Source organism: Choloepus didactylus, chromosome 2, assembly GCF_015220235.1.
Source record: "Choloepus didactylus isolate mChoDid1 chromosome 2, mChoDid1.pri, whole genome shotgun sequence".
In the NCBI taxonomy this organism is placed as follows: domain Eukaryota; kingdom Metazoa; phylum Chordata; class Mammalia; order Pilosa; family Megalonychidae; genus Choloepus; species Choloepus didactylus.
Window position 1 is genome coordinate 112,856,997 of NC_051308.1, and position 27,119 is coordinate 112,884,115.

The 27,119-nt window shown below is 43.2% G+C and overlaps 1 protein-coding gene across 1 annotated transcript; it reads right to left on the reverse strand.

The window, feature by feature from the left end:
* Positions 1 to 668: 668 nt before the first annotated feature.
* On the reverse strand, positions 669 to 16,181 carry LOC119512891 (cornifin-like). Its single transcript, XM_037807709.1, has 3 exons — positions 16,133 to 16,181; positions 14,987 to 15,203; positions 669 to 939 (listed from the first exon to the last, which is right to left on the reverse strand). Exons 1-3 carry the CDS (start codon positions 16,179 to 16,181, stop codon positions 669 to 671), a joined length of 537 nt encoding a protein of 178 aa, XP_037663637.1.
* Between the last annotated feature and the right edge of the window lie 10,938 nt (positions 16,182 to 27,119).

The window sequence follows — 27,119 nt, forward strand, 5'->3', positions numbered from 1 at the left end:
AATAAAAGGAATCAAGTCAAAAGAATAAAGGAAGTTAGGGGTAAGGTACTCAGGGTAAAAGATGGTTTGAAGCAGGCAACAAATAAACCCAGGCATGACTCTTATGCAAGAAGACAGCCCTGCTCTAGCTGAGGCTGCCCAGAGTAACAGGCCTTGCACAGTCTCCAATCGCCAACCCAGGAATGTCCTATGTGTACAACAGCCTCACACACACATACACATTCCCACTGCCAAGTTTAGGTAGCTTCTGACTGTAGCCCTCAGAACCAACCCTTCTCTGTGTGCAGGTCCTGTTTCAAGAGAAGAGAGCAATGAAGAAGGTGGAGTCAGTTTATGACACACACAGCCAGAAGTGAAATTAAAAGTGATTTAATGGGGCCAGAGCAGGGAAGATTCACTTGATCCCTCCCAAAATCCCTCTTCAGATGAGCACTGGGAACCAGGAAGACTAGTTCACCAGTGAGACCCTCGGCCTTACTCAGAGACTCAGGAAACTGTCCAGAGTGAGTACAAAGGAAATCTTCTTAGAAGGTACAAATGAAGCAGGGACTAGGACCCATGATGATGGCATGCTAACTGCAAGGTCAGCAGGAAGAGACTCAAGCAGAATGGGAAAGAGGATTCAGCATCTGTTGTTTGGCTTCTTCAGGGCATGGGTGAAGACCGCATTACTTCTGCTTAGTCTTCTGCTGGGCTGGCTCTGGAGTGACTTTTGGGAGGCAGGGCTCTGGCACCTTGGGCTGGCAGGGCTCCGGCACCTTGGGGACGCAGGGCTCTGGCACCTTGGGCTGGCAGGGCTCCGGCACCTTGGGGAGGCAGGGCTCCTTGGTTTTAGGAACACATGGTTCCTGGGGTGGAGGCTGGCAGGGCTGTTTCACCTGCTCCTGCTGAAGCTGAGGGGGTGGAATGCAGGGCTGCTTCTGCTGCTGGGAACTCATGCTTCAAAGGTAGGTGGACCTAGAAACAGAAAAGCTGACTCAGTGTTTCAGATAAACAGAAAAGTAGCCAAGTTCCAAGATAAAACATGCCTAACTTCAGACTCTTATAGAAGAGATAACCTCTCTTCTCTCCTAACTGTCCCCTGCATTTGAAAGCAAAAGATGGTTTGGTAATTTCTGGGCCACTTCACAAGATGGAACTAGGAACAAAAGGCAATTGGTTCTGCTCCATTTGAGTGGGGTTCATTCCTTAGCTCTATTTCTTCCACAAGTATGTCACATCTCTTATTAACAGTATAGTGCAAAAGCCAGCTTCCACAAGATATATGATGCCCATATATTAGGACCTTTGGAAAATGATATAAGGTAAATGGCTGCAGTCAACTCACTCATAGTAACACTTAGAATGCCCTGTCACTTATAGGGTAAGTCCGTATTAATCAAAGCCTCTATGATTTCCCTTCTAACCTTTGCTCACACTCTCTGATATGCTGCCTGTCACCCTTCTGCTTGTCTAAGTACTCCCTCATAGCTCACGTCACATGCCACCACTGACAGGCTCTTCTTGAGCAAGGCTCCCCAAAACTGCCACTGACCTTCCACTCTCCCATCTCATTATATCAATCACTATCCACTTTGCATTTTGTCTATTTATGAACGTGCAGTATCTTTTCTGCTAGGTTGTAAGTTTTTTGAGTAAGTTCCATATTGGTCTATTTTATCCAGAGTGCTTAGCATAGTGTCTTAAATATAGTCATTGCTCAGAACAGATCAGTTGAATGGATTATAATCTTTATAATAAGTATCATAAACTGAGAAATTTATGATGATGCTCTAAGTACCCTAGGCCTGAGTTCTACTCCTATCTTTGCTGTTAATTTACTGTGGGCTCTTGAACAATCTCTTCCCTTCTCCAACCCCCAATTCCACAGCTGTACACTGAGGCAGAAGACTTATCCATCTCTAAAGTTCCTTCAATACCAAACTGTGCTTTTATTTAAAACAAAGATATGCTGATGTTTTCTAAATCTAATGAACCCCCTGCACTGGCCCTCTTACACATGTTTACCTTTGCCCAGTTTCCAACGATGAAAAATTAAACAAGAATTCCAAATTGGTTCCAAACAGAGACTTACCTGGTACACAGTGAAGAACGGGTTGCCTGGTTGCTCAGGTCGATATGAAGTCAACGGCCAGCTGACTTTTTATACAGTGAATGAGCCCTGCCTCAAGGAAATAGAATCAGTCACCTTGGGATGCTCTGTTTTCATTCCTTGCCTGTCAAACATGATTCATCTCACTTTCCTCAATAACTTGTTGGCTCAGCTTTTGTGATGAAAGCCTCCCACTTGGTATTCTTTTGACACGGGGCTGTCTGACAATGATGTCACCTGGGCCTGACTCCCCCTGTCCTCCTCCCCACTTAGACCCAGGAGCAGGGCTTGCATCGGGGGAGGTGTGAGCAGCAGACTCCCTGGAGGGTTTAATGAGCTAACCCTGGAGGAAGATCTAAGTTCTGTTGTGAACTTATCACCTGCCTGCTCCTTTTTTTTATTGGGATGGCTGCTCCTCAGTGTTCTGTGGGGGCAAAATACTCTGGGCACGTGAACGGGTAGAAAACGGAAGGGAAAAACAGGAGAGGAGAGGAGGTGGGTTTGAGCTGTCTGACTTAGTAAAGGTGAATGTGAGAGGTAATGGAATTGGCTAATTATAGAATCCTCCCTCATCGGGGAACTCCAAGACCCTTACATCCGTTTCCCCCATTTTCCTCCCAACCCCACTGAACTATACATATTCAGAATTACTCAGTTATCACTTCCTCCCCCAATCCCACCCTCTCTGACTGGTTGCTAAGCTGGGCAAACCTGCTTTCCTCTCACCAACCACACCTTCACCCCTCTCCTTCTTCAGATATTTTCAAGGGCTAATCCCTCTTCTGGGAAAAACCTCAACCCTCCACTCCACCCAACCACCCTGGTCATGGCTCTTTCTTCCTTCTTAACCCAACTATGTACTGACCCCTCACCCCCACCTGAAAGCCTGGAAGTCTTGTCTAAGTTCCTCCACCCCAAGCCCATCCATGGGCTCCTCAGTGCTGAATCTTCCCTCATTTCTTTCCCACTTCCAGCCCCAGCCCCACTATCTGGAGAGATTTCTGGCTACAATGGTTTTCTCCTCTTTCTGTTTTCTGTATCTCCTCAGGCCTTTCTGAGGGTCAGTGCTGTGCCAGTTCTAAAATGATGGTGTCCTCATGGTAATATTTGTTTCCTCGTTCATTCACCAAATATTAATAGAGGGCCTAATATTTGCCAGTCATGTCTCTCATTCTAGGGGCTGTCAGGATGAAGACCACTTCAAACCGGGGACTCCTTGGAGTGAGAGACACACCGCAGATCAGAGACATTGAGTTTAACAGATCTCAGAGAGCCTCCAGTCTGGGCTCTTCAAGTGATGTTTGGGGAATTTGAGGCTAAGAAAGATGAAATAACTTATTCAATGTCAAACAACAAACCCCATGAGAAAAGAAATTCTACACAGAAACCCTATGTTCTCCTTTGTTTAACCCTTACCTACTCCCTAATGTCTATAGAGAAAATTAAGCCCAGGTAGGAAAATGATTAAGGATGGGAAAGAGGGAGTTAGACTTCCTGGACCCTAGTACTTGGGTTCACTCATGGTTTGGGAAACCTTTGCATGAGTGACAATGTGAGAAGACAGAAAAGAGCTTTGCCTTCTGGATAAACACTTACTCTTTGCTAAGATAAATAATCTTAAATAGAAATAAAGTTGTTTAATGTTTCAAGTGCCCTAGGGGATGAATAATAGACATTTCTGGCTCTGCTAGAAATAAGAAGGGGCATTAATTCGCACAGGTAGGTATAAGGGACTCATTCTGTTTATCATAATTTGGTGGAGCAGGGTCTGGGAGAGGAAGGGAAGGGCTAAAATTATTGTTTTGACCTGAATTGCTTTCACTCTGGAGGGGACCTCTGAGTGGTATACTGACAGGGCCTGGGTCCCCTGGCCATGGAAGACATTGAGGATGGTGGTTGGGTGAGCAGCCTCTGAGCACCCACTCTGGTATGCCCTCCTTTCATTGTCCTGTCTGACATGATGGTCAGATCCTGAAGATTCTCCCTGTCATAGGTTGCTCTTTCCTGAGAATACATGGGTATGCTTTGAGTCTATATACTAGCAATTTCCTCTGATCAACATAACATGAAACTGAGGTGTGCCCTTTGGAAAATCCAAATTACTCTTAAAATCCAGGTGTATGGATGAGTCCTCCTCATCACCTATCTTCCCTGCACACACATGCTCCTAAGGAGCACCTGCTGGCTCCACAGCTGTGTAATCTCCCATGAACTTGAGTCTAGGATCAGTCACCGCCAACAGCTCCTCTCACTGGGTTCCCACAACCATTGTTATCCCCTCCATCCCTCATGGTACCTGGTGTATAATAGCTGCTCGGTATAAAATTGATGGGTATAAAATGAATGAATGAATGAATGAATGAATGAATGAATGGTATTATTTGTAATGAGAGGCCCAGAGACTGCTTTGAGAACTTCTAGGAAGTTCCTTTTAAAGGAAACACTCCCTTATGATGGGTCTTATGGGATGTGCTGGCAAGAGGAGTAAGGGCTCAGGAAAGGAGAGACAGATGCTTCCGCTGCCTTCCCCACCCATGTGCTTCCTTGACAGCTAGTTTAATGAACCACCTCCCTTTGGGTTGGTGCCACTGCCACTACCACACCTGAACTCTAAGCCTCTCGCCTCACTTTAGCTCTCCTCTAGGCTTAGGTACCGGTTCCTCTCTTCACCAAAACCTTACTTCCGTAGCTGTTGACAGAGGGAGCCCTAGGCAGAATCTGTTGCTGCATCTGGTGGGATTCTCAGTCAGTGAGGAACCTGCTTTTTCCTCCTCTGCTCCTTAGTCACTCAGATTGTTTTAGATCCTGGATCATCTGAACCCAGCTCTCGAGCTGGAGTCCTCTCATGCCCACCGTGGACTGATGCAAAAGAAATTCTCACCTGATATACCACCCATGGCTGGGCTCTCCTGCCTGCTTTGACTTGTGTTTCCTTTACCCCATCCAAGGCAGTTCTGGCTCCAGACTCTGGTATTTTCTCTATCCCTTCAACCTCATTCTCCCTACTCATCTGCAGCACATTCAGTGGCTTAGGTATTATGGTTCTTTCTCCTCTCCAGAGAAGCCCAGCTTCTCCACTGCCGAGGTCGGGTTAGCTGAAGAATCTTATCCCATAAACTCCCCACCTAAAGAAAGGGGAAAGCCTTGCGGCTTCTGATAGCAAATACTATCTCTCAGGATTTTGCAGCCTTTCACATGTCCCCTAGTTAGCACATAGGAGGCCACTGTTCTTCAGTGTCAAAAACCTGGTCCTCTCTTTGGACGGGCTGCTGGGATCCTCTGTTAGCTTTGCAAAGCAGGGTTGATTGATAACCCTGAGGTCAGACACCTTCTTAGCTTAGGTCCCTCTGCCCACTTCCCCAGGGCTTGAGATACCCCTTCACAGGAAATGTATTGCAGAATTCTAGTTCCAGCACTTTTACCACAGGAGCACATATTTAAAGCGTGGTAACCTTTAGAATGCATAATATTAAGAGAGTTTACTCTCACCCTCCCTTTGGTCAGCTTGAGGAGCTAAAGAGAGTTCTATTTGGCCATGATGATTTTTTTTTTAAAGTTTCCATGACATACAGAGTTCCCCATTTGAAAAAGGGGTAGATGAGAAGGAAGAAACACCAGATCCCTGGAGCCTCTTGGAAACCGACCCAGAAGACAGCACAAGCTAAGCTTGCAAACATCCTGCAGAGGCAGAGAGAAGTCACAGTTCTGGAGAGTCTCTACCCCGAGCCCTGCAACCCACAGAGAGGAAACAAACCTCCAGGCCTCACAGCTTGTGTAGCAGTGGAATCAAACCAGAATCTAGGATAACTGACTCCCTCCGCTCTCTCCCTAAGAACACAGCAAGTCCTCTGCCTTTCCTCTTTTCTCTTCCCAGTCTCTGAAGAGATGGATAGAAATTCACTTCCATGAGGGAGGTAAAATAGAAAAGACCTGGAGGCTTAGAATATGACCCAGTTGCTTAAAAGCCTGGTTATGCCCTTATTAGATGGATAACCTTGAGCAAGTTACCTAACCTTTCTGCACTTTAATTTCCTCACCTTTAAAATGGGAACTTTAAGTTGTACTTCACAAGATTGCTCAAATGAAATGATGCTTCAAACAGTATTAGGATGAATGGGTTAAAAATTGTTGTGCATAATTTCCTTGTTAATTTGTCTCGTTTTCTCCCTCTTTCCCACTTGATATAAGATGAAACTTCTTACTGATTGTACATTTCCCTTTTTCTGTTCACAGGATTTATGTGTGTGTATGTGTGTTTGGGTGTCCCAAGGTCACACTTCCTCGGAGGAGCAACCAATGGGGCTTTGTGATTGCTTTATCCTCCCTCATTTTTTTCACTTACCTTCAGGCTCACTGTTTTCTGAATTATACCTAGAGTTATTGGGGAATGGCAACAGATACACAATTTGTGCTTTATATGAGATGGGGTGCAGAGGGTGAAATCAGTGATCGTGCAATGATCTGGGCATGCCCTAGGTTAGGAAACAGAGGAAGAAATGATTAAGTAACTCTTTCAAGAGGACATAAAGCTGGGATGTGACAGTGCCAGGATGCAGTACCGTTAACAGCTAAGCTATATTGCTTTTCTGTACTAATGGGGCATTCTGTAAGCTTGAATAACCCTTAGAAGAGACAACAACTGGATCCTAAAGTTCTCCCACACCTAAACAGATCAAGCCTCTCTATTCATTCTAGAAAGAGTTTCACTGAGTATAGATATAGTATGTATATATATATAGCATTGAATTTTGAAATGGAATCTGGGATGGTTCAGACTAATATCCCGCTGATCACTCATCCCCCTTTGGGCTGTTGGGGGAGCAAAATGTTTACCAGAAACAATCCAAAACCCCATTGGAGGTGACTACTGCTTGTCCAGTTGTTAGGCTCTCCCCTCTTTGTTCAGCTGTGCTTGCTTTACCCCTGGTCCACCTCAGAGAGCACACTCTCACAGAGAGCAGAGTGTTCTCTATAGATCACAGGCCCTGGAAGCATAAAGCCCTGGCTTCAAACCCTAGCTCTGCTCCTTACCAGCTATGTGTGTGATGTTGGGGATCTTTCCTAAGATTTGTTTAGCGCTAACAGAGTGTCAGACCCTTATCCTCACGATAGAGGTGTCAGGAACAGATCATTAAACCCATTCTACATTTGTAGATTCTGAAGCACCAGGAATCAGTCATTTGCCCTATTTTATCTGGCAAATAGGTGACAAAGCCATGATGCAAACCCAACACTGTGACTCTGATACCCTTTTTGAATCTCAATTTATCTTAACTATGTTAGGAATGATAATATTTGCTTCCAGAGCTGTTGTTAAATGAGGTCACATATGCAAATCAAATACTAGTGACTAGTGAGTAGAACATAGTAGGTGGACGATAGATATCTATTGCGATTCTTCTCCTTAGGGTCTGAACCACATCTATTATTAGAAACTTATTTCTGGTGACTAAGAAAATTCCATAATTTTCTCAGTTTATGAAGTAGTTGATCAGCCATTCATTTGACAAGTATTTACAGAATGACAGTCGAATGCTAAACATGAAGTGTTAATGCCTATGAAATCTGGTGGGGAAATATGCAAAGTTCTCTAAGTTTCTGGGATCCAATCTCTCTCAGTGAGGGGTGTTTAGTCAACTGATCTAAGCGTAAGAATCACTTAGCATGCTTGTTAAAAATACAGATACAACTTTCCAGTCTAATGAAATAGAAAATGAAATAGAGTTCTGTATCTCAAAAGTCGGAAGCAGGCGATTTTTATGATCAAACAAGTTGGGAAACACTGGATCTAAATGGCTTTTCTCTCGTGATTATAACTGGAATCACCGGGTATCTTAAAAAAAAAAAAATCCATACCCTAGCTCCACTCCGGAGTTTTATTTCATCAGCTGATTTTTTCAAAGTTCCTGTATACAATCAGGGTTGCAAATCACTGCTCTGACAGCTCGACTCCTAGAACCTGAATCCGGCCAGAGGGTGCTAGTCCTCTGAACTCCTCCAGGTAGAAGGAGGAGCAGGTGGGTGCTGAGTGCTTGAGTAGATATTGCTGTTGATGTAACCAGATTCTGATGGAGGTAGGTGTTTTGCCTGAGGTTATCAGGAGCCTTGAGAAACAATTAAGATCAGCTGAGGAAGACTAAGTACCTCCACGCACCCTGGAACCCCACCCTCCCTCCAGGGAATCATCAAAGGACAGGCTCAGGCTGGCTTGGAAGGGCTGGTCCCAGAGCCGGTGGCTCAGTCATCTCCCAACACGTCATGTGCATGGTGTAATTTTTTTGGTGGGTTAAAGGCCCATGCTTTCTACCTCCAAGTGGCTTTTGGCAGGGCCAAATTATGACCTTTAGAGTCCCTAAATACTAAAATGTTATAGCTTTCTGCTCTCCCCACCTCCCCTACCTATCTATATAATGCAAAATAAATCTTACTCTTCTAAATCATCTGACATTCAAAGTTTTCTAGATTTTCTGGCTACCACAGTCTGAAAATGGTCATGGAATCTGACTTTTATTCATTTGTTCATTCATTCTCTCCTCTTTTGGGCTTTCCCTACACCTCAAACACATGTACCCTGCTTATTAGAAAATCACCAAATCCAGTTCTGGTTTGTAATCTCATGGGGATGGAGAGGGTGGGATCTACAAAAATGTAAAAGCCCAAAAGAATACATGCAGCCACCTAATTTTAGGGCAGGAAGAAGGCGTTCAAACCAACTTGTCATTTTCTGGAGGAACGACTGATACGAAGTGACTTGCTCAAGGTCACAGATCTATTCTGTAGCAGAGCCAGAGCTAGAACCCAAGTCTCCTTCTTACCCAGTCCAGAGCTCTCTCTGTCAGGGAAACAGATACACATATTAGCTTAGATTCCTGAGCCAGAGTGAAAAGACTCCCATATGGCTACTCTCTAAGCAGAGGAGTAATCTAAGGCTAATGACTTGTCAGTTACCTTCCCCAGGCATAAACAATAATAAGCCCAATAACTGATTGAGTATCTGCTATATCCACGTTTTGTACATCATTGCCATTTTCACAAAAATCCTGACATAATTGTCATTAAACCATTACAGCTTTTCACATTTGAGAAAACTAAGACTTGGGATATAAGTATGCAATCACTCAGTGAGGAAATAGAGATGGTGGGATTCCCACACTGCTCATCTTGACTACAGAGCCTGTGCTCCTTTCCTGAAAGGAGGCTGTCAGAACAGCTTCCGTGCAGATGCCCAGGCCCCGACCCTTTGTCTCAGAGGGACACCTGGCTGAGGAGGTGGTGGCAGGAATTGGAACCGGCTGGTTTTGTGACTACCCAACTGGGCAGCTGGACCAGGTGGGGTTCTCGTCTGTCTCTGGGATAGAGAGAATTCTTTGGGCAACAGTAATCACGAGGGACGGGCAGAGGAAAGAGACAGAGCTACTCTTCCCCTACTGCAGCTTTTAGAGGCTTTGTAAGTATAATCCCCTTTCCTCGGAAGAATAGAAATATTATTCTAGTCTCGTTGATGTATTGTGGATGGGGTTTTAAGACATGAATGGTAGAAGATTAGTGAAAAATGCACAGAAATTGTGAGAAAATTGTGAATAAAGCCAGTCAGTATGGGAATATTTCCTGAATCATTTAAATTTATGTAGCCTTTTTGAAAATTTGGAAGTTTAACATTATGCAGGAAAATACACACAGTTCAATGTATTTTCACAAAGTTGTCACATTCGTCTAACTGGCATTCACATAAAGTTACAAAACTTTTCCAGTTCCCTGGAGCTCCCTTTTCTCCTCATCTCCCTTCCAGCCATTCTGACTTCATAGAAATGGAATTATGCAATATGTGCCTTTAGTTTCTGCTTTCTTTCCTTCAAGATTATGTTCGTGAGATTCAGCCACATTATGTGGTATAGTTTGTTTAATCCAGTATTGTGTAATGTCTCATTTAGGAACATGCCACAATTTATCCATTCCTCTGTTAATGGACATTTGGGATTTTTCCAGTTTGGGGATATTGCAAAATTGCAACTATAAACATTTTTGTACATGTGTTTTAGTGATCATCTATACCCCTTTCTGTTGTGTATACACTAAGGAGTGAATTGCTGTGTTAGGGAAAATACTGCCAAATTTTAGAAAATACTGCTAAATCATTTTTCCAAGGTGGTTGTGCCGATTTACACTCCTATCAGCAGTGATTGAGGGTTCCTGTTTCTCCATACCCTCACTGACACCTGGTATTGTCTGTCTTTGATTTTGGCCAATCTGTTAAAATATGTGGCAATATCAGACTTTCATTCTAATTTGTATATCCCTGGTAGCCAATGTTCAGCACCTTTTTATATGTTCATTGTTCCCATATTTTCTGGACACTCTTTCTCATGAAATACCTGATCAAGTCTTTGCCCATTTGTCCACCATGTCATCTATCATTATTTTAGGAGTTCTCTGTGTATTCTGGATATAACACACACACACACACACACACACACACACACACACACACACACACATACACATTATGTAACATAATGTATATACATATCATATAATTGTACAACACACATATATGTATATTATTCTCCCAGTCTGTGTCATGGCTTGTCACTCTCTTAATGGTATCTTTTGGTGAGCAGAAATTCTTTGTATTGGTATAGTCAAATTCATTATTTTTCCTTTTAGGAATGGTCCCTTTGTGATGTATAAGAAATCTTTGCCTACTACAAGGCCAGTAAGACATTCCTCTGTGTTTTCTTTTAAAATCACTTATTGTTCTACTTTTCAAACTTCCCTCTATAATTCATCAGGCTTTTTTTTTTTACTTTTTGTAGATGCATGAGGTGGGGGTCAAGATGTATCTGTTACATATTGATGCCCATTTTACCCAGCATCACTGACTAAAAGAATATCCTTCTTTTCTCATTATAATGCCATTTTTTTTTGTAATGAATCAGATAATTGTGCATGTGTGAATCTGTTTCTGGATTCTGTGTTTTCTTTCACCATTCAATAGTCTATGCTAGCACCAATACCACACTGCTTATTACTTTATATTGCTATAGCTTTATAAAGAGAGTTGAGATCCATTAATGTAAATCTTTGCTTTCTTCTTCAAGATTGTTTTGCCTATTCTTGGTCCTTTACATTTTTATACAAATTTCAAATCAACTGATGGGTTAGGTTTCCAAACACACTCACATACACATGCACATATACACACAAATTGATTTTTTTTTAAATTGGGGCTCAAATAAATTTTAGATAAATTCTCTACAAAATAAAGTCTTCCAATATATGAACATGGCAGAGCTCTTCAGTTGTTAATTTTTCTTTAGTTTCTCTCAGTGTTTTATATTTTTTAGTACAAAAGTCTCATATATCTATCATTAATCTTCTGGGTGTTAGTTCCAAGGGCATATATGTATACAAAATTTTATTTAAAGTAATTGGTGGTATTGTAATGGTGTCTCTATTTTATTGAGATGAAACCAATAGAAAAATGCACAATTCTTAAGTACAGGACAGAGAATTTTTTATATACATATACATCCATGTACCCACCACCCAGAAGATTTAGAATATTTCCAGACCCCAGAAAGCTCCATTATTCTCCCTTCCAGTCCCACTCTCTCCAAGAATAACCACTATTCTGACTTATATCATAATAGATTATCTTTGCCTCTGGCCTTAGAGTTTTTAATTGTCTGTCTTGTATATTCTCCAGAGACCACCCCATGCTCATCACAAACTTCCATCTTTGAATCATGAACCTACTGAAAACTGCACTCTGCTTTCCTGAGGCTTTCAGCTTAGGTTTTTAGCATCCTGACATGAGTATTCTCATAATTCAATAAATTTTCTGAAAGGGAAAATCATCCACTTGCTTTAAGGATCCATCATCTCTTTATGGCTTCTCTGGTCCCTAGCAGACTCCTCCGCCAGTGGAAAGCTGAGGCTTTCATTTCTCTGCCCATGCCCGGAATCCACAAAGGATCCCAGGGTAAAAAATTTTCAGCTCACTTCTCTGAGGTTCTCCTCTCTCTGGGGTCTTAGGCTCTCCTGGTGAGTTCAGATAATTTTTGAGTTTAGTCTAGGTTTTCCAGTGGTAGCTGTGGGACTGCTGGTTTGCCTTAAGCTATCCACCCCAAAGTGGAAGGCCTTTCTTGAGTACTTCTGAAAAGCCATCATTATGCATCTGGGGACAGTAAGATCAGTAAGACCCCTACAGTTCAAGGGCTCACAATTTAATAATGAAAATAAACATATAAAATGAGTTATAATGCATAAAAATAATTACATGCAAAATGCATAAAATACTTGTTAATAATTAATAATAACATTTGTACAAATTGTTATGAGAGCTTATGGGAAGTCTCAGTTATGTCTACAGTGTCAGGTAAGGCTCTATGGAAATATTTGAACTAGACCTTTAAAACTAGGAGGAACAACTAGAGAGCAAAGTGGAAAACTGATATTCTATCATAGTATAAATCAAAAAGCAGAGGCATTAAAAACTTGAATGGCACATTTGGGAAAGGGTGAATTATGTGGTGTTGCTGGATTACAGCATGGTTTGGATTTTGTAGGGAAATTTTGAGGTAGTCCAACAGTTTTTATACTTGAGTGTATATAGGAATTACGGGAGAGTTTTTTTGGTAATATGCAATTGTGGTTTTTTTTCGCTTTTATTAAGATATATTCACATACTGCAAACCTGTTCAAAGCATACAGTCACTGGTTCATAGTATCATCACACAGTTGTGCATAAATCCTATGGGGGAGATTTATGTTTTCTCTTTGGTCAGTGAAGAAGTTGAACCAAATTATGCGTAATGTCCCTTTATATTTTGACATTGTATTACTTTGTGTGGAGGGAAACCAGGAGTGAACTAATTACCCTTCTCTTACCACATTAATGGATGGGTTTTTGATATAAGGCATTGTGACTTTGTGAACCTCGATGGGTGGAATTACACAAAAGCACTTCCTTTTAAGGGGAATGGGTTCTCACATATTCGCAGAGAGAAGGAACTTGGTCCTTGGCTATATGCTGGGAGGTATGTGTGTCTCTCCCTCTTCACGGAGTCACAGACTTCAGCAGGAGCATTCATTGTTCCCACTGCTTAGGTCCTGCCAGTTAGCTGATAATTAAGCAAATCTGTGAGCCCTGAAACCCAGGACTACCAGGGGTTTCCTGGGAGACACAGAAGTAGCATTCAGAGACAATGTGACCAAGAAACTGGCCCAGACTTAGACAAAAGGAAGCCAGACAAGGTGACTGGTGATGTATCTGCCTTCCTTCTTGGGGGAGAGGAGTTATTTCAGGATTCAAGGATGGGGGTTCAGAAGAGCTGTCAAGGAATTCTTAGGTTAGATGCACCCACTTCTGAATTTTGACTGTTATTATGCAATTTGGACTTTTCGGTGCCCACTAAGTTTTAAGTAATTGCTACTTAGAAAATCAGCCAGGGATGGCCATTCAAACGGGAAATGGAGAAGATGGTTATTAATTTCTTTTCAGGCCTATGTGTTAAAAGAAGAAGCAATTTATTCTTGCTGTAGCCAATAGTGGCAACTAGAACACAATGAGCAAATCCCAAGGTACAAATAAAACTCAAGAAGAGGAAATCCGTCAATGTATTTAGCTAATCCATCCCACCCAGGGTCTCTCCTTCAAAGACTCATTTCTTTTCACATCTGGGCAGTTGGCTGCTTCTTCCTAGTATAGGCCGACAGTCCCGCACCAGGATTAGGAATCAGCCAGCTGTAAAAACAGGACCAAACTATGTAAAGTTGGACTAACTGGCAAAACCAATCCCTCTATATCTTACAATTCTCTGTACATGGCTACCCGGGGACAATCTTTCCCTGTGTATGAAAATGACTTTGACAGTAGACTGAGACTCATGATAGACTGTCCCAGGATAGCTTTGGAAAACCAGCATGCAGAGTGGTAAACTAAATTTCTGACTGCAATTTGCTAAATGCTAGATAAGTGAATGAGTAAGTGCATGAATAAATGAAGGAGGAATAAATAATAAAAATGCATTTGCACATGTTTATTGAAGGGCTCTGTAATACTTTTAGGTCATGTATGTGTATTTTGTGTGCCTTTTCATGGTGGCAACTTACAAGAGGCAAAAACCACATTTATCAGGTAGACTTGGATCTTCTAGTGGTGGAAACTACATTTTACCTTCCCAATGCCATTCCCTAGGTAGGATTGGTTAACTGGAGTCTCCCAGACTCTTATCAATTAGTCCCTGGGATGGTTCTCCCCCTTCCTCAAGCTGAGATGCTTCAGGATCTAACCTTCCTGGGCCTTTAGTAACCAGAGGGTAGCCACGAACTGAAGGTTCTCTCCGGACACATTCACACACACACACTCACCTCCCCAAAATATCCCCTCTGAACCAATGAATGAACCAAAATGGGGTGGAGGTGGGGAGGGGCAGTTAATCCAGGAAGCAGAAAATTATGTGAAGCACAAATTTATTAGAGGAGAAAACAGGAGAGAAGCCCAGGGAACGAAATGAGGCAGAAGCTGTGGTTCTGGTGTCCCCAGAAGTCAGGATGGAACCCCAGAGGAGCCCAGATGCTTTCTTTGCTTTGGGACATGGGTGGAACCACAATAGTGGCCAAGCCAGAGACTGGAGCAGATGAGGCTTCCTCTCATGTCCACCCAGGAGAGCCCCAGTGTGTAGTATAGAAGAAGACTTGGAGCAGAAGGGGTGTGTGTGACAATGGGGCTCATAGGGAAGACACCCTTACAATGCTTCATTGGACTCTGGGTAGGAAGAAACAGGAGAAGACATCAAGTCCTGGAGCTCTAAAGAAGAGGAGCAGGAAGAAGAGGAGGCTCTCTCTGGTAGCCCAGATGGCAGCAGGAGGTAATTCCTCGTCCATCCTTACTTCTGTTTACTCTTGGGGACTTCCCGGGCTGAGGGACACTTCTGCTGGGCTGGAACGGCTGTGCCCTTGGGTGGGCATTGTTTCTTGGCCTGGGAAGCACATGGATCCTTGGTTTTGGGTGCACATGTCTCTTGACATTGGATAGGGGGTGGATGACAGGGCTGTTTCACCTGCTGCTGCTGCTGCTGGGAGGACATTGCTTCAGGAACAAGTGAGCCTGAAAGAGACCCAGGCAGGGACACCATGAGAAGGTCTCCCTCCAGCTCTCCTCTCTACTGACTCTCAGAAGTGTGCTTTCCTCCAACGGCCAAGGGATGAGAAGGAAAGTCATTTAACATGTCTGTAGGACAAGATTTCCAGCCCTCCAAAGAGAACTGGGGAATCTTAGGACCAAAAAGGTTACTAAAGGCAAAAGACAATGATGAGGATGTTTTACAATGAGGCAGCCTGGTTCAGAGGAAAGAGCCTTGGCTAAGGAGGCACAGGCATGGGTTCTAGATCCAAATCTGCCGTACTGGCCAGGCACACTTCTGGCCAATCTCCTTCTCTGTGCCTCCAGGCCCTTATTTGGAGGATGCTGATCTGGAAGGCCTTTCCAACTCTGAGGACTCTTTGGCTTTCTCTGTGGGCAGGATTCCTCATGTTTTAAGGTAGTGATTACAAATGGGAAGTATGGCATCAGGAAGGTGGGGAGGTGGCAAACAGAATAATGAGGCATGAGAGCTGCATAGTATAAAATATATTATTCAATATACTCGTTTCTGTAAACCAAAAAGCAAAGGTTGACATAGCTTAACTGGCAGGACCAAGAAGGAAAATTGAAATTAGGGCTTGGAAAGCTTTAAAGGAGCCTCAGAATTGCTACAAAATACAACAGCTCTAAATATCTCTCCCTAATGAAAAAATCCTCTTGCCGAGGAGTCAAACCCAGAATCAGGAAATCAGTCATACCTAACAATAGTACGGAATGGAAATTGAATTTTCTAAGTAACAATTAGTGTGACATTTCCTGAATTACCATGAGGTTTATGTCACATCCCTGATTGCCCAAGAAGAGGAGAGGAGCTTGGCCTAGCGGCTAAAGGCAGCTTACGGAGAATGAGAGAGCCCAGCAGATCCCAGGAGAGTGGATGTGTTCCTACTTACCAGGGGCAGCCAGCCGGAACCTAGGAGAGAAGGCTGAGCACAGATGCATGGGCCACTCTTGGAAACCTTTTCAGGGCCCCTCCACCTGCCCCACACACCTGTGTGGCTCTGATCACCACCTCCCAGGGAATTCCTCACCCACTTCTGCCACCTGCACTTCCTCCAGGGACTTGATTTACTGGCTTGTTTTGATGGAAACTACCCTCCAGATATTTCCAGCATTCCTGGTCCCTGTCTGCTTGAGCTGACTTAGCCCCCTAAGGTGTTTGCTCAAACTCAAAGCCTCAAGACCTTTTAAAAATAGAACAAAGCTGAGGAGCTATTTGCAGTCTGAGAGTTATAAGAAACATTAAGGAAGGGGGAGGAAGAGAGGGAGTATGGAGCACTATAGGTAGGAGTCAAAAGTCTAGAGACAGGTGACCCCCTTCACCACACAGTGCCAACATGTTTCCCAATCCAGTGGGCACCACTGGCATGGTAGTCTATGAGATTTCTTTCTGAGCACAAATGGAAGACAAATTGGATGTTATCTCTCCAAGCTTAATCAATATCATGGTGCTGCCCCCACTTGTCCACTAGGAGTTGGGTAGCAGATGGTGCTAGTGGTGGGAGAAAAGTATAGGCTAGAATTTGGCCTCTGGGATAAGTCTTCCAGGGCTTAGAAAATGCAGTTAATTCAAGTTTGAATTTCAGATAAACAACAAACTTTTTTTCCAGTATAATAACATTTCATGAGACATACCTATACTAAAAATTGTTTGTTGCTTATCTGAAATTCAAATTTAACTGGGCATCTCGTATTTTTATTTACTACATCTGGCAACCCTACTTGGAGACCTATTCAGAAAGGCGGGAGGGGCATTCATCCTCTAAGTGACCTCCTAATTCCTGGGATGGAGAAAGGCCTGCCTGTTTGGGGAAGCTCGGAAACCTTCATTCCACTGCCCCAAACTTCAGGATCCTACCAAATGCTACCAAACACTAATTTCTGTTACTCTCAGAGCAAAGTATAAAGCTGCGTATGAGATGGTAGAACTACCTCAGCTTTTAATGGTGCTTTTTTGGGTATAAAGTACTTTCCAAAGCACTTTTCAAACCTCTTGTCTCCTTTAATTCTCAGGAAAATTCTATTGGGTAGTAAACCTAATTTTACAGTTTAAAAAAGCCAGTCCAAAGAAGTGACTGAACCTGTTCAACCACACGCAACTAGTAAGGGTGGAGCTGGGTGGGAGCCCTGGCCCAGGGCTTGTTTCTACAACTTCATAGTGGCCAGCATCTCTGCGGTGGACAAAAACCTGTCACTGGGTGGGGAAAAATAATCCTCTTTTCTGAGCTTTCTATCATATCTATACCTATGATTACTCATTTTTCATGTTCAGCCCCACTTTAAAGTTAACCCTTCCATTACTTTCCCCCCTCTAGGCCAGGTCCTCTTCTATCTCCTCCCAAGCTTACCAACTTTACCAATGAACAATTCTGGGTCCCAGATTCTGGGTTCTGCATTCCATCTCTGAGATAAATACCTTCTCCAACTGAACCATCACTTCCACCCTTCCACTGCTCATTTTGAGCAAACTCCGAAATGAGAAATATGTAACAAGACAAATACGTCATGTACACAAATCAAGGCATTTTCACATGAAATATGAACATAGCATAGCATGTGTGTGTTGTAATGGATGTTGAATGGATGAACAGCTTTATCATCTCATGTGTGATGAGAGCCACCCACGGTGGCTTCTCTGGAATGAAATCTATTCCTCCTTATTTTTCCCAGTCTGCTCATTGGCCTCTTGCTTTGTCAATAAACATCTCCTGCTTAGTTTTGAGAATCTTGTCTAGTTAAAAAGCTCCACTTGGAAAACACTATCATCTCACAGGAGATTCCAAAGGTGAGAGAGAAAGAGGCCTAAACATGACCAGCCTTTTAATGGGCCATGTCTGCTAGATCATCAATTTCCGAGACCCAGTCAAGCTCATATGCATACAATACCTTACACTTTTCAAACCCCTGGCAACTGAACTTCCCGGATGGCCACATTATCCCCATTTTGTAGAGGGGGAACTAAGATTCAGAATGAGGAAGCGTCTTGCCCAAGGTCATACAGGGGTTAATGTCAAATCCAGGACTGGATCACAGGTCTCCTGATTTCAAAGCTATTTTCAATCAGCTGAAGCTGAGCCACTGATCAACTTCTTAGCCCAGGCCTATGCTGATGAAAGTTGGTTCCAATGGCCTCTTCCTCTTTTTGCAACAATTTTCTTTCTTCTCTCTTCCTTTGCACTCAAGTGCTGTCCTTCCCACTAAGCTGGTTCACTCTCTCTTCTCTAAGAGACCCTAACTGATACCACCCTGCCAGGCACATGTACATTTTTAATAGTCATTGTACCTTGTAAAACACCTCCATATAGAGTTTTCACAATATTCTATGAAGAATGTTAATTGTATGATAAACTTTATAAGTGAGAAAACTGTGGCGCCAGTGGTGGCTGGATCCATAATCCATAAGGGAGGGCTGACCCCCAAGTGTCTTAATAATAATCTGTTAAGAGCTGATTTCCAGACACCTTGACTAGCTGGGCCAGTGGATTACTCTTTCAAGGGTGGAATAGAGACTTTCTGGCACCCCTCAAATCACCCTATTGCAAACAATCCCTCCAGGTAAGCTGGATCCTGAGAAGCTATGTGGAATGGTGACCCTGTAGTGCTCCCCTTCTCACCCCCACTGTTTCTGGCCAGCCTCAGAACTGTGGCCGATCTTGAGCCTTGTATCTGCTCTCTCATCCTCAAAGGACCTTTGAAACTAGGAAGCCAGGCTCTGTATCTCTCTGCTCCGAGAACTAGGCACCTGAGAGCAGGGGTGTGCCTGTGAGACCTTCAGGGAGAGGAGGGCACAGGCAAGACTCAGTTCTAAAGATGAGTCAAAGCTTGAGAAACCCCAACCCCACCCTGCAGGCAAACAATGGAGTGACTGGGCAGCAGAGACCTGAGCACTGGGAGGGGACCCTCCCAGAGAGGATGCTAATAATTTAACTCTCCATCTACACAGATCTCCAGCAGGGCACTTTTGTCTCTGGGCTCTGTGGAAAAAGAAGAGTTCTTAATGGCTCCTTCTGGAGACAAATGGAATGTATTTGTTACACTATTTCCAAGAATGAAACAAGTAAAAGCAAAAAAGAGCACTATAAGAGAAATTTTTAAGAGAGAAGTACTCTGAGGCTGCCAGTTTTCTTATATTTTAGTTATTTATGTAGTAAAAGGGAAATTTTACTTTACATCTAATTTAGTCTTAATCATATCAAACAATATCATACTTGTTTTATGACCTCAGTCATGACTTAGAACATTTTAGTTTCATGTTTCTCCCTCCATTAATTACTTAGCAATCTGTCATCTGTCAACAAACACTTTAGAAAATACTACTTAAAGAGACCTTGTGACCTTTACTTAATGTGGGAAATCCATTTGACACATGAATCATTTCACCTTGTAATTTTTCTGTTCTCAAATAAGATGTTCAGATAATAATGTTTGATATTTTGTATAATAATATTAAAAGCAGTCTCACAAAGGGAGAAGAATGAGAAGACAAGTCTCCAGAAAAATGTGATTATTTCTTCTTTCCACCCATCTTCCCATTATGTATTTATGGAAGACCCCCAAGCAGTCCTAGGAGTTTTATAAAAGAGGGAACACTCAGGTTACTGGATCTGATGAGAGGCTAATTCCAATAGAACATCCCTGGATTGTCTGTGGCAGGTGAACACTGGCAGTGGGAGGGGAGGGAGGTGGTGGTTTCTCTCTTGGACGTTGAGTGGAATTGAAACACTATTCACTGTCTCCACTGACATGGCAAAATAATGGTTAGAGACACAGGGAGGGAGACGAGGAATAGAGAAACAGCGCCGCTATTACTTACTCTCAGTGTCTATGAGATATTGAGCACATTCCTCAATTTTTCAGGACCTCAATATTTCAGCTTTCTAATATGGGCAGATTGGCCAAAATGCTCTCTAACATTCTACAAATATATGATTAGGTCAAGGGAGGCAACCTCCTTTCATCATAGTGGAATTAGTAGTGAACTGAGGATACTGAGGTTGAGTTCAGGCTCCACTGGCAAGAGAGTGTCTTAATTGATTAATGACGTCTGCTATGAGAGGGATAAATGGTTACATGAAAGTGGGTGATTGCCATCTGGATTAGACTAAAGCAGGGAGTGGTGTGTTATGACCTATATGTGAGAGTAATTGAAGCACTTGAAGAAGCAGAGAATGTGAACTACATTGTCAAGATCTTGCACAAGCTTAATCTGTTTCCTGTCTTAGCGCCTATCGTTCCTTGACATAACCCCAGACAGGGGTTTGCTTTTTCCAAACCTTGCCCCATACTTTCCTGCCTCATATCAAACTGTGATGACACTCTACTCCCAAATTTCCCAGTGTAATCCAAGATGATCTTTATAAATATATACATATAAATTAATGTATACCTATCTTAGCACCAAATGTAAGTTCCTTAAAGGTAAGAGCTTTTGCACCTACATCAACTGCCTCCCCCACCTCTAAATACTAGCCAAGCACAGTGCCTGGCACATTAGATCCACTTCTGAAATATGAGCAAACAAATGGATGTATGAATGAATGAGGGCATGATTTATAAAAGAGTAAGTTGAATTGAATGGAAATCCACAGTCAGACATTTTGGCTTCAGAGTGAAAACCCGTGGAGTCCCAAGCTGCTCCTTGGACTAACCATCTTTTCAAGTTAGATTGATGCTCACATTCTCTAAGCAGCCATCCGTATTTGTCCCAGTGACACACATTGTCCTTAATCTTGCTCATCCTTGAAGATCTGTGCTAAAACATCTAGCCAGGTGCCTGGATGTTTTACAAATGGAGGATTTCCTTTACACCCAGCTAGAGTATAAGCTCCCTAAGGGCAGGAAGGATCTTCCTGTTACACCTTAGTAAAGACTGATGTTTGGCTAGCTGATAGGCCTGTTGCAGTGTGGGTGATCCATCCTTTGGCATTATGAAAAGATACTGCTGAGTGAATGTGCTTAAGCAAGTGAGTGAAGGAGGGATGGAGGGAGTACGTAAATGAGAAATGAGCTAACTGACTAACTGGCTATTTCACTGAACAAATGACTAGCAAACTGGTTGAGTGGTTGATCAACTGGTTTACTGACTGATTGGCTGACTGATGGCTAATTTTGAAAAGCAGATCCTGAGATAGTATGAATAAGAATGCTCCTTTGAGGACACAGGCTAAGGGAATAAAATAAAGGAGAATGCCTTGTATGGAAGCCCCTGAGAAGTATATCCCATGAGATGGACAACTCTTTCTTAATTTGGTTTTTGTTTTGTCTTTAGGAGTTCCTTGTGATTTCCATTCCTGGTCGACTGAGCTTAGTGGATGTAATCTTAACAGAACACAAACCAGAAGCAGTCATGGTAGAGCAGTAATTCTCTTCTTGAGAGGAGATGGCTGGCACAAGAGGACATTGCTGATTGTGGCACTGCCCATTTGGGAAGCCTGGTTGCCCCATGGGTCTTGAGCCCTTAGGGTGGGGAGCTTCAGCTGGGACTTGGATCTTCCCTTGTGTCAGAGGAAGGGGCCTCAGTGATGGTGGCTGAGATAGGGAACAAAACTAAACAGACAAATAAGCAGATATTACACGCTGGGCCAGTCTGTTCAGTCAGTGCCCTGCTCTCTGACCACAGAGACTTCCCTTGTATAGTAGCTGCAGAAGGTAACAAGCAAGGGCTGTAGAATCAGACTCAGTACACAGTCTTGACTCAGATACTAAGGTCAGGGCCAGGGTACAGAGCTCTAAGCAGCTGCTACTTGGCATTGTGGATTAATCTTGCACATATTCAAGCAATATACCAGTAAGAGAATACCTTATATCTATGAACACCAAACCACTCCATGCCCAACCCCCTCAATGATTTCCCACAGGCCTCAGGATGAAGTCCACAGTCCTTGACATGGTTTAGAAGGCCTTTCTCTCTCTGGTCCCTTTCTGAGAATTCTTTCAATCTCCTTTCTTCCCAGTCATCCCTCCATCATCCTTCTCTCTGCACAATTACTCTGCTGCTCCAGCCATAAGCTACGGGGAACTATTTATAGTTTCCTTTTTTAAATAATGTGCTCCCTTTTTCATTCTCCTGCCACATGCCGATCCGATCCTGTGCTTGCATCACCCTAATTGGTGCCTGATTTGTCCTCTCAGAACCTCAGACACTAGTTCATTTTTTCCCTGATCATCCCCCATTCTGTGGTACTCAGGAGCATTAGGTGCCTGTCTTTGCTCAGAAAGCTCCTGTTCTAAAACCCACTCTACTGTTCCAGAATAGAATATCCACAGGTCTTCCCCCATGTTAAACTGTGAGCTCCTTGAGGGCAGCAATGTTTCACTTTCCTTTACTCCTATATGTAATGTGTGGTCCACAATAGACATACGATGAGTGTTTATTCAAAAAATCAAATATGTGGTCAGTACAGAAAGTACATATGAAATGTGGTTAGTTCCAACATGTGGTTTGGGTAGACTACTCTCCCTCCTTTGCCACGGTGGAGCTCAGTTTCTTCCTGCCTGGTGCATTCTGTCCCTCTAGGCAGGTCCATGTCGAGCATGCCTTCGGTGAGCATTATGTTCAGGCTGTGTGTTTCTTCCTTCCTGGATTGTGAGCCCATGAAGGGCAGGGACCTGTTTTTCTCATTCTTGGTCCCTTCCTCCTAGTCAGTGCTTTCGTAGTCTTTTGCATATAGGGGACACTTGGTAAAGGTGTCCCCTATATGCAAATTGGGATAACACTCAGAATTCAAAAGAATGTGACACTGAGATCAATAATTCCAAAGGGTAGATGATCCCAAAATCTATTTACCTCAGTGAGGTAGACTATGGTATTGTTCATAAGTATTTATCTGCCCACCTCTCCTACCCTGAGGGGTATACTTCCCCACCCCAATGATGAGGGCAGACCTGGCCATATGACTTGCTTTGCCAATAAAAAGTAAACTTTAAGAGCCACGGTTCACTATGTTCTCTTTCTCCTCTGCCATGAGAACTATGTTCCAGATAGACACTGCTCTGTCAACCTGGTTCCCAAAGTCAAGTTAGTGTGTAGTAGAGCCAGCTGACCCTCACTTTACATGTAGAGTGAGAGAAAAATAAGTCTTAGTTGTTTTAAGTCATTAAGATTTAGGGTTCATTGGTTATACGTAGTCTATCCTGACAGATTTCTTGGAGTCTACTAGAATTGACTTATTTCTCCTAAAGAGACTCTCTTCTTAGTTCTACTTGATTCTTGCCAAAGGAAAAGTAAATGTTCAGCTCGGTGTATACTATCTGACAGCTGAAACAGTGCCTCAGGTGTGTATATGTCCCCATCTGCATGTATGTACATATGTGTATGTGACTGTGCATGCAGGGCTAGGGATGCAGGAGGAGAGGGAAGGGGAATGGAGAATGAAGGAGCTGGCCTGGGCTTGCACAGTACATAAGAACCACTGCTTGTGAGGAACTGACATTTTCTACAAATGACTTTCTGTCTGTGGTTGGGAAGCTAAATAAATTATCTCTTTCCTCACTCTGACCACAGGACCCTGTGCCAAGCCGCATCAAAATCTGTCCCCTGGGCAGTAAGGGCAGAGTGCCACCTGCTGAGCCAGACAAGCCAATGCAGCTGCTTCCGTTTTCAACAGGACTCAGACAGGACCAGAGCCACATGACCCAGCAGAGACCTTAGTGGATCACCCCACTTTACAGGCAGGGATACCAAGAGGGTCCTCAGGTTGGACTCTTCTCCCTCCAGAGGGACCCTCACGCAGGACCACACTCCTCCCAGAGAGGAGGGCCAGATGCTTCCTCATTGGCATCATTGCCTTTCCATGGTCCCCTTGGAGGTCAACATAGACTGATTGGCTTATAGCACTATGAGATAGGAATTAAAATAATGCCTAACTTGGGGGCTGATAGGAGCTTTGGAATGTTTTGTGTTATGATAATTGTTTAAAATTGAGGTGATGGTGATTGTGCAACTAAGTGAAGATAATGTGAGACACTGATTGTTTATCTTGGACAGAATATATGCTGTGTGAAATTAGGAACCCCCTACTTAATAAGTCAAGCCCTTGATCTTGAGGCTTGCTCTTGTGAAACTTATGGCTGTAAAGGGGAGGCTAAGCTCACCTACAATCATTCCTAGAAGTCACCTCCAAAGAACCTCTTTTGTGGCTCAGATGTGGCCTTTCTCTCTCTAAGCCCAACTTGGCAAATAAATTCATTAACCTCTCCCCCCATATGTGGGACATGACTCCCAGTGGAATGAATCTCCCTGGTGACATAGGACTAACAACTCCCAGGAATGAGCCTGGCCTGGCATCGAGGGATTGATAATGCCTACTTGATCAAAAGGGGGAAAAGAAAGGTAACAAAATAAGGTTGCAGTGGCTAAGAGATTTCAGATAGAGTCGAGAGGGTATCCTGAATGTTACCCTTCTGCAAGCTCCAGCCAGTCCCAAATAGCCACAGTATGTGAAGCCCTAACCAACAGTAGTCCTGAAATACCTAGGTCCCTATCCAAGACTCTATGAAAGTTTCACTCGCTAAGTTTATTTTTCCAAAACTTAAATCCACCAGAGTGTTCCTATGCCAAAAAGTCCTAAAACCCAGAGGCAACAGCCTCTTTAAGAACATCAGCCAGATGCAGTCCTTTCCCCATAAAGTTGACAGCCTTTTTTAACATGAACAAGTTAGGATGGTCACTGCCTAGACACCCCTGAAGATTGAAAAAATGATTAAATGAAAGGAAAGGGTAACCATAGACAAGATAAAATTTAACAAAGGATTACGAATACTGAATCTTTATATAAATAAATAAATATATATATTATTTTAGATGCTAGGGCATTAGAATAGCTAGAAAGAAAGAACTGAAATGGTGGAACTATAACACATAGCATTCTTTGAAATTTGCTCTATAGCTACTCATTAAATTGTACTTTGAAAGTTATCACTTTTCTGTATACATCTTATATTTCACAATAAGGAAATAACTGAAACTGTGGAACTGTAATCCATAACATTCTTTGAAACTACCTATATAACTACTTGTTAAATCACACTTTTGAAAGTTATCACTTCTATATATATGTAAGTTTCACAATAAAAAATGTTTTAAAAAATAATGCCTAAAAATTTTGAGGATGTTTATTGGACCCATTGAATCATCTGTGCAAATACTTGGGCATTTTGAAGATATTTGAAAGTATCGCTCTCTGTATTTGAACTAATGGCATCGTACATAGACAAACATGGGATGGGAAATAGGAAAGGACTACTTGGAGTTGGAGAAAGCCAAACTGAGGGAGAAGCTCTCACTGCAGTGGCTTCCATTTACTGAGCAGCTACTACATAAAATACAAGCCTCTTTACACTGCTGCCCTCAACCCCTATGGGAGCAGAACTACCACCCCCATTTTGCAGATGACCAAACTGACATCCAGAGAGGTTAAGTAACTTGCCCAAGTTGGTAAAATTGTTGGGTCAGAATTCAAAACATCAGTTTGAACTGTGTACTGCACCACACAACCTCTCCCCTTAAACCACATGGTCTTCATGCCTCTTGACTGCACTTCTGCTAGCACGGGGCTTGTGGACAGGGAGGGCTCAGTCAGCCCAGGCCACACAATGTAGCTGTTTCAGGCAGTAGGTGAACTACAAGTGTCAGGTCAGAATGAGGGGGTTTGCTGAGCAGACAAATGGGAAGCAGGCCTCATTGTAAACTAATGGAGGAAAATCAGCAGTGCCCAAACTACTGTGAAACCACTTTCTTAGAACCCTGCAGTAGTTCGAACAACACGGCACATTTTCAGGAGGACCTGTTAGTGCCCCAAAGACCCTGTGGCTACAATGGTGAACATTGGAGGTGGGACACAAGTGACCAGGCAATTACAACAGATCATTTCCAGGCCAGTTAAGTACAGCACACTAGGGAAGCCCATAGGACATTTAGATCTCTCCCGGGAGAGCCAAAAAGCCACTGCTATTGAAGGAGCAGGGCATAAGTTCTGAAGCACAGGTCTAGCTAGTGACAAGCCTGGAAGTGCTTGAGTGTGCTCCTGGATTGTGAGGATATGGGTGACCTCTGCCAGGAACGCACCCTTTATTGGGGCTCATGCTGAGAATGAGTAGACAATGCTTTACTGACCAGGAGATCTAGTCATGTCCCTTTCTGTATTCTTTTACCTTTGGTTGTAACTGAGCCTTTAGTACAGTCCTGCTTAAAGGCTGCTCTGGTTTCATTTTAGTTCTGATGCAAGGAATTAAAGAACAAGGGACTGGGTCAGCAGTCTGAAGGGGAGCAGCACTTTTCCTCCTCCAGGCTGGTGTGGTGGGGAAAGTCACAATTAGCAAGAGCTCTCCAAATGGAAGGTGAATCTTGGGGAGAAGAACTGGGCTCAAGATCTAAAATCCTGTCTTAGGGGTTGCTCCCATTGCTGGCCCCAGAAAATTATCTTTAATTTATTTATGATAAGGGAGATTTCCTTAGAAAGGTAATTAAACCTTAGCTTAATTACCACACAGCTCCGACTCTTCTTCCTGCAAAGAATTATGCTTCTGACTTCCAGGATTGGGGCAGACAGCTCCTCCTGGCCAACCCAGAGGTGGAAGGAGCTTGTAATCAGCCCAGTTCACCTGCAGGTGCTCTTAGGTTGACACTTGCAGAAGAGTCATGAGTATGCACTTGGCCTTGGTGCACTGCTTCACAAGTTTGCCAGGACTTACTGTCTGAGCCTGTCTCTTCTACTTTTTTCACTTTTCATTGTCACCTGCCTGGCAACCCCAGGTAACCAACCTCCTGGGATAACAAAGCCAACACTGTTCTATTAGCTACCCCCTAATATGTTCTGAGAAGTGTCGGAAAGAGCGTGTTTCAAACCAAGATTCTGATTTTACAACTCTGCCCATTGGGAG

Coding starts and splice junctions, on each gene's coding strand:
- LOC119512891 (XM_037807709.1), bottom strand. CDS start 16,181: ATGCATCTGTGCTCAGCCTTCTCTCCTAGGTTCCGGCTGGCTGCCCCT. Junction 15,204..16,132: donor GTTCCGGCTGGCTGCCCCTG/GTAAGTAGGAAC, acceptor GGTCTCTTTCAG/GCTCACTTGTTCCTGAAGCA. Junction 940..14,986: donor GTCCCCAAGAGTAAACAGAA/GTAAGGATGGAC, acceptor CTACCTTTGAAG/CATGAGTTCCCAGCAGCAGA.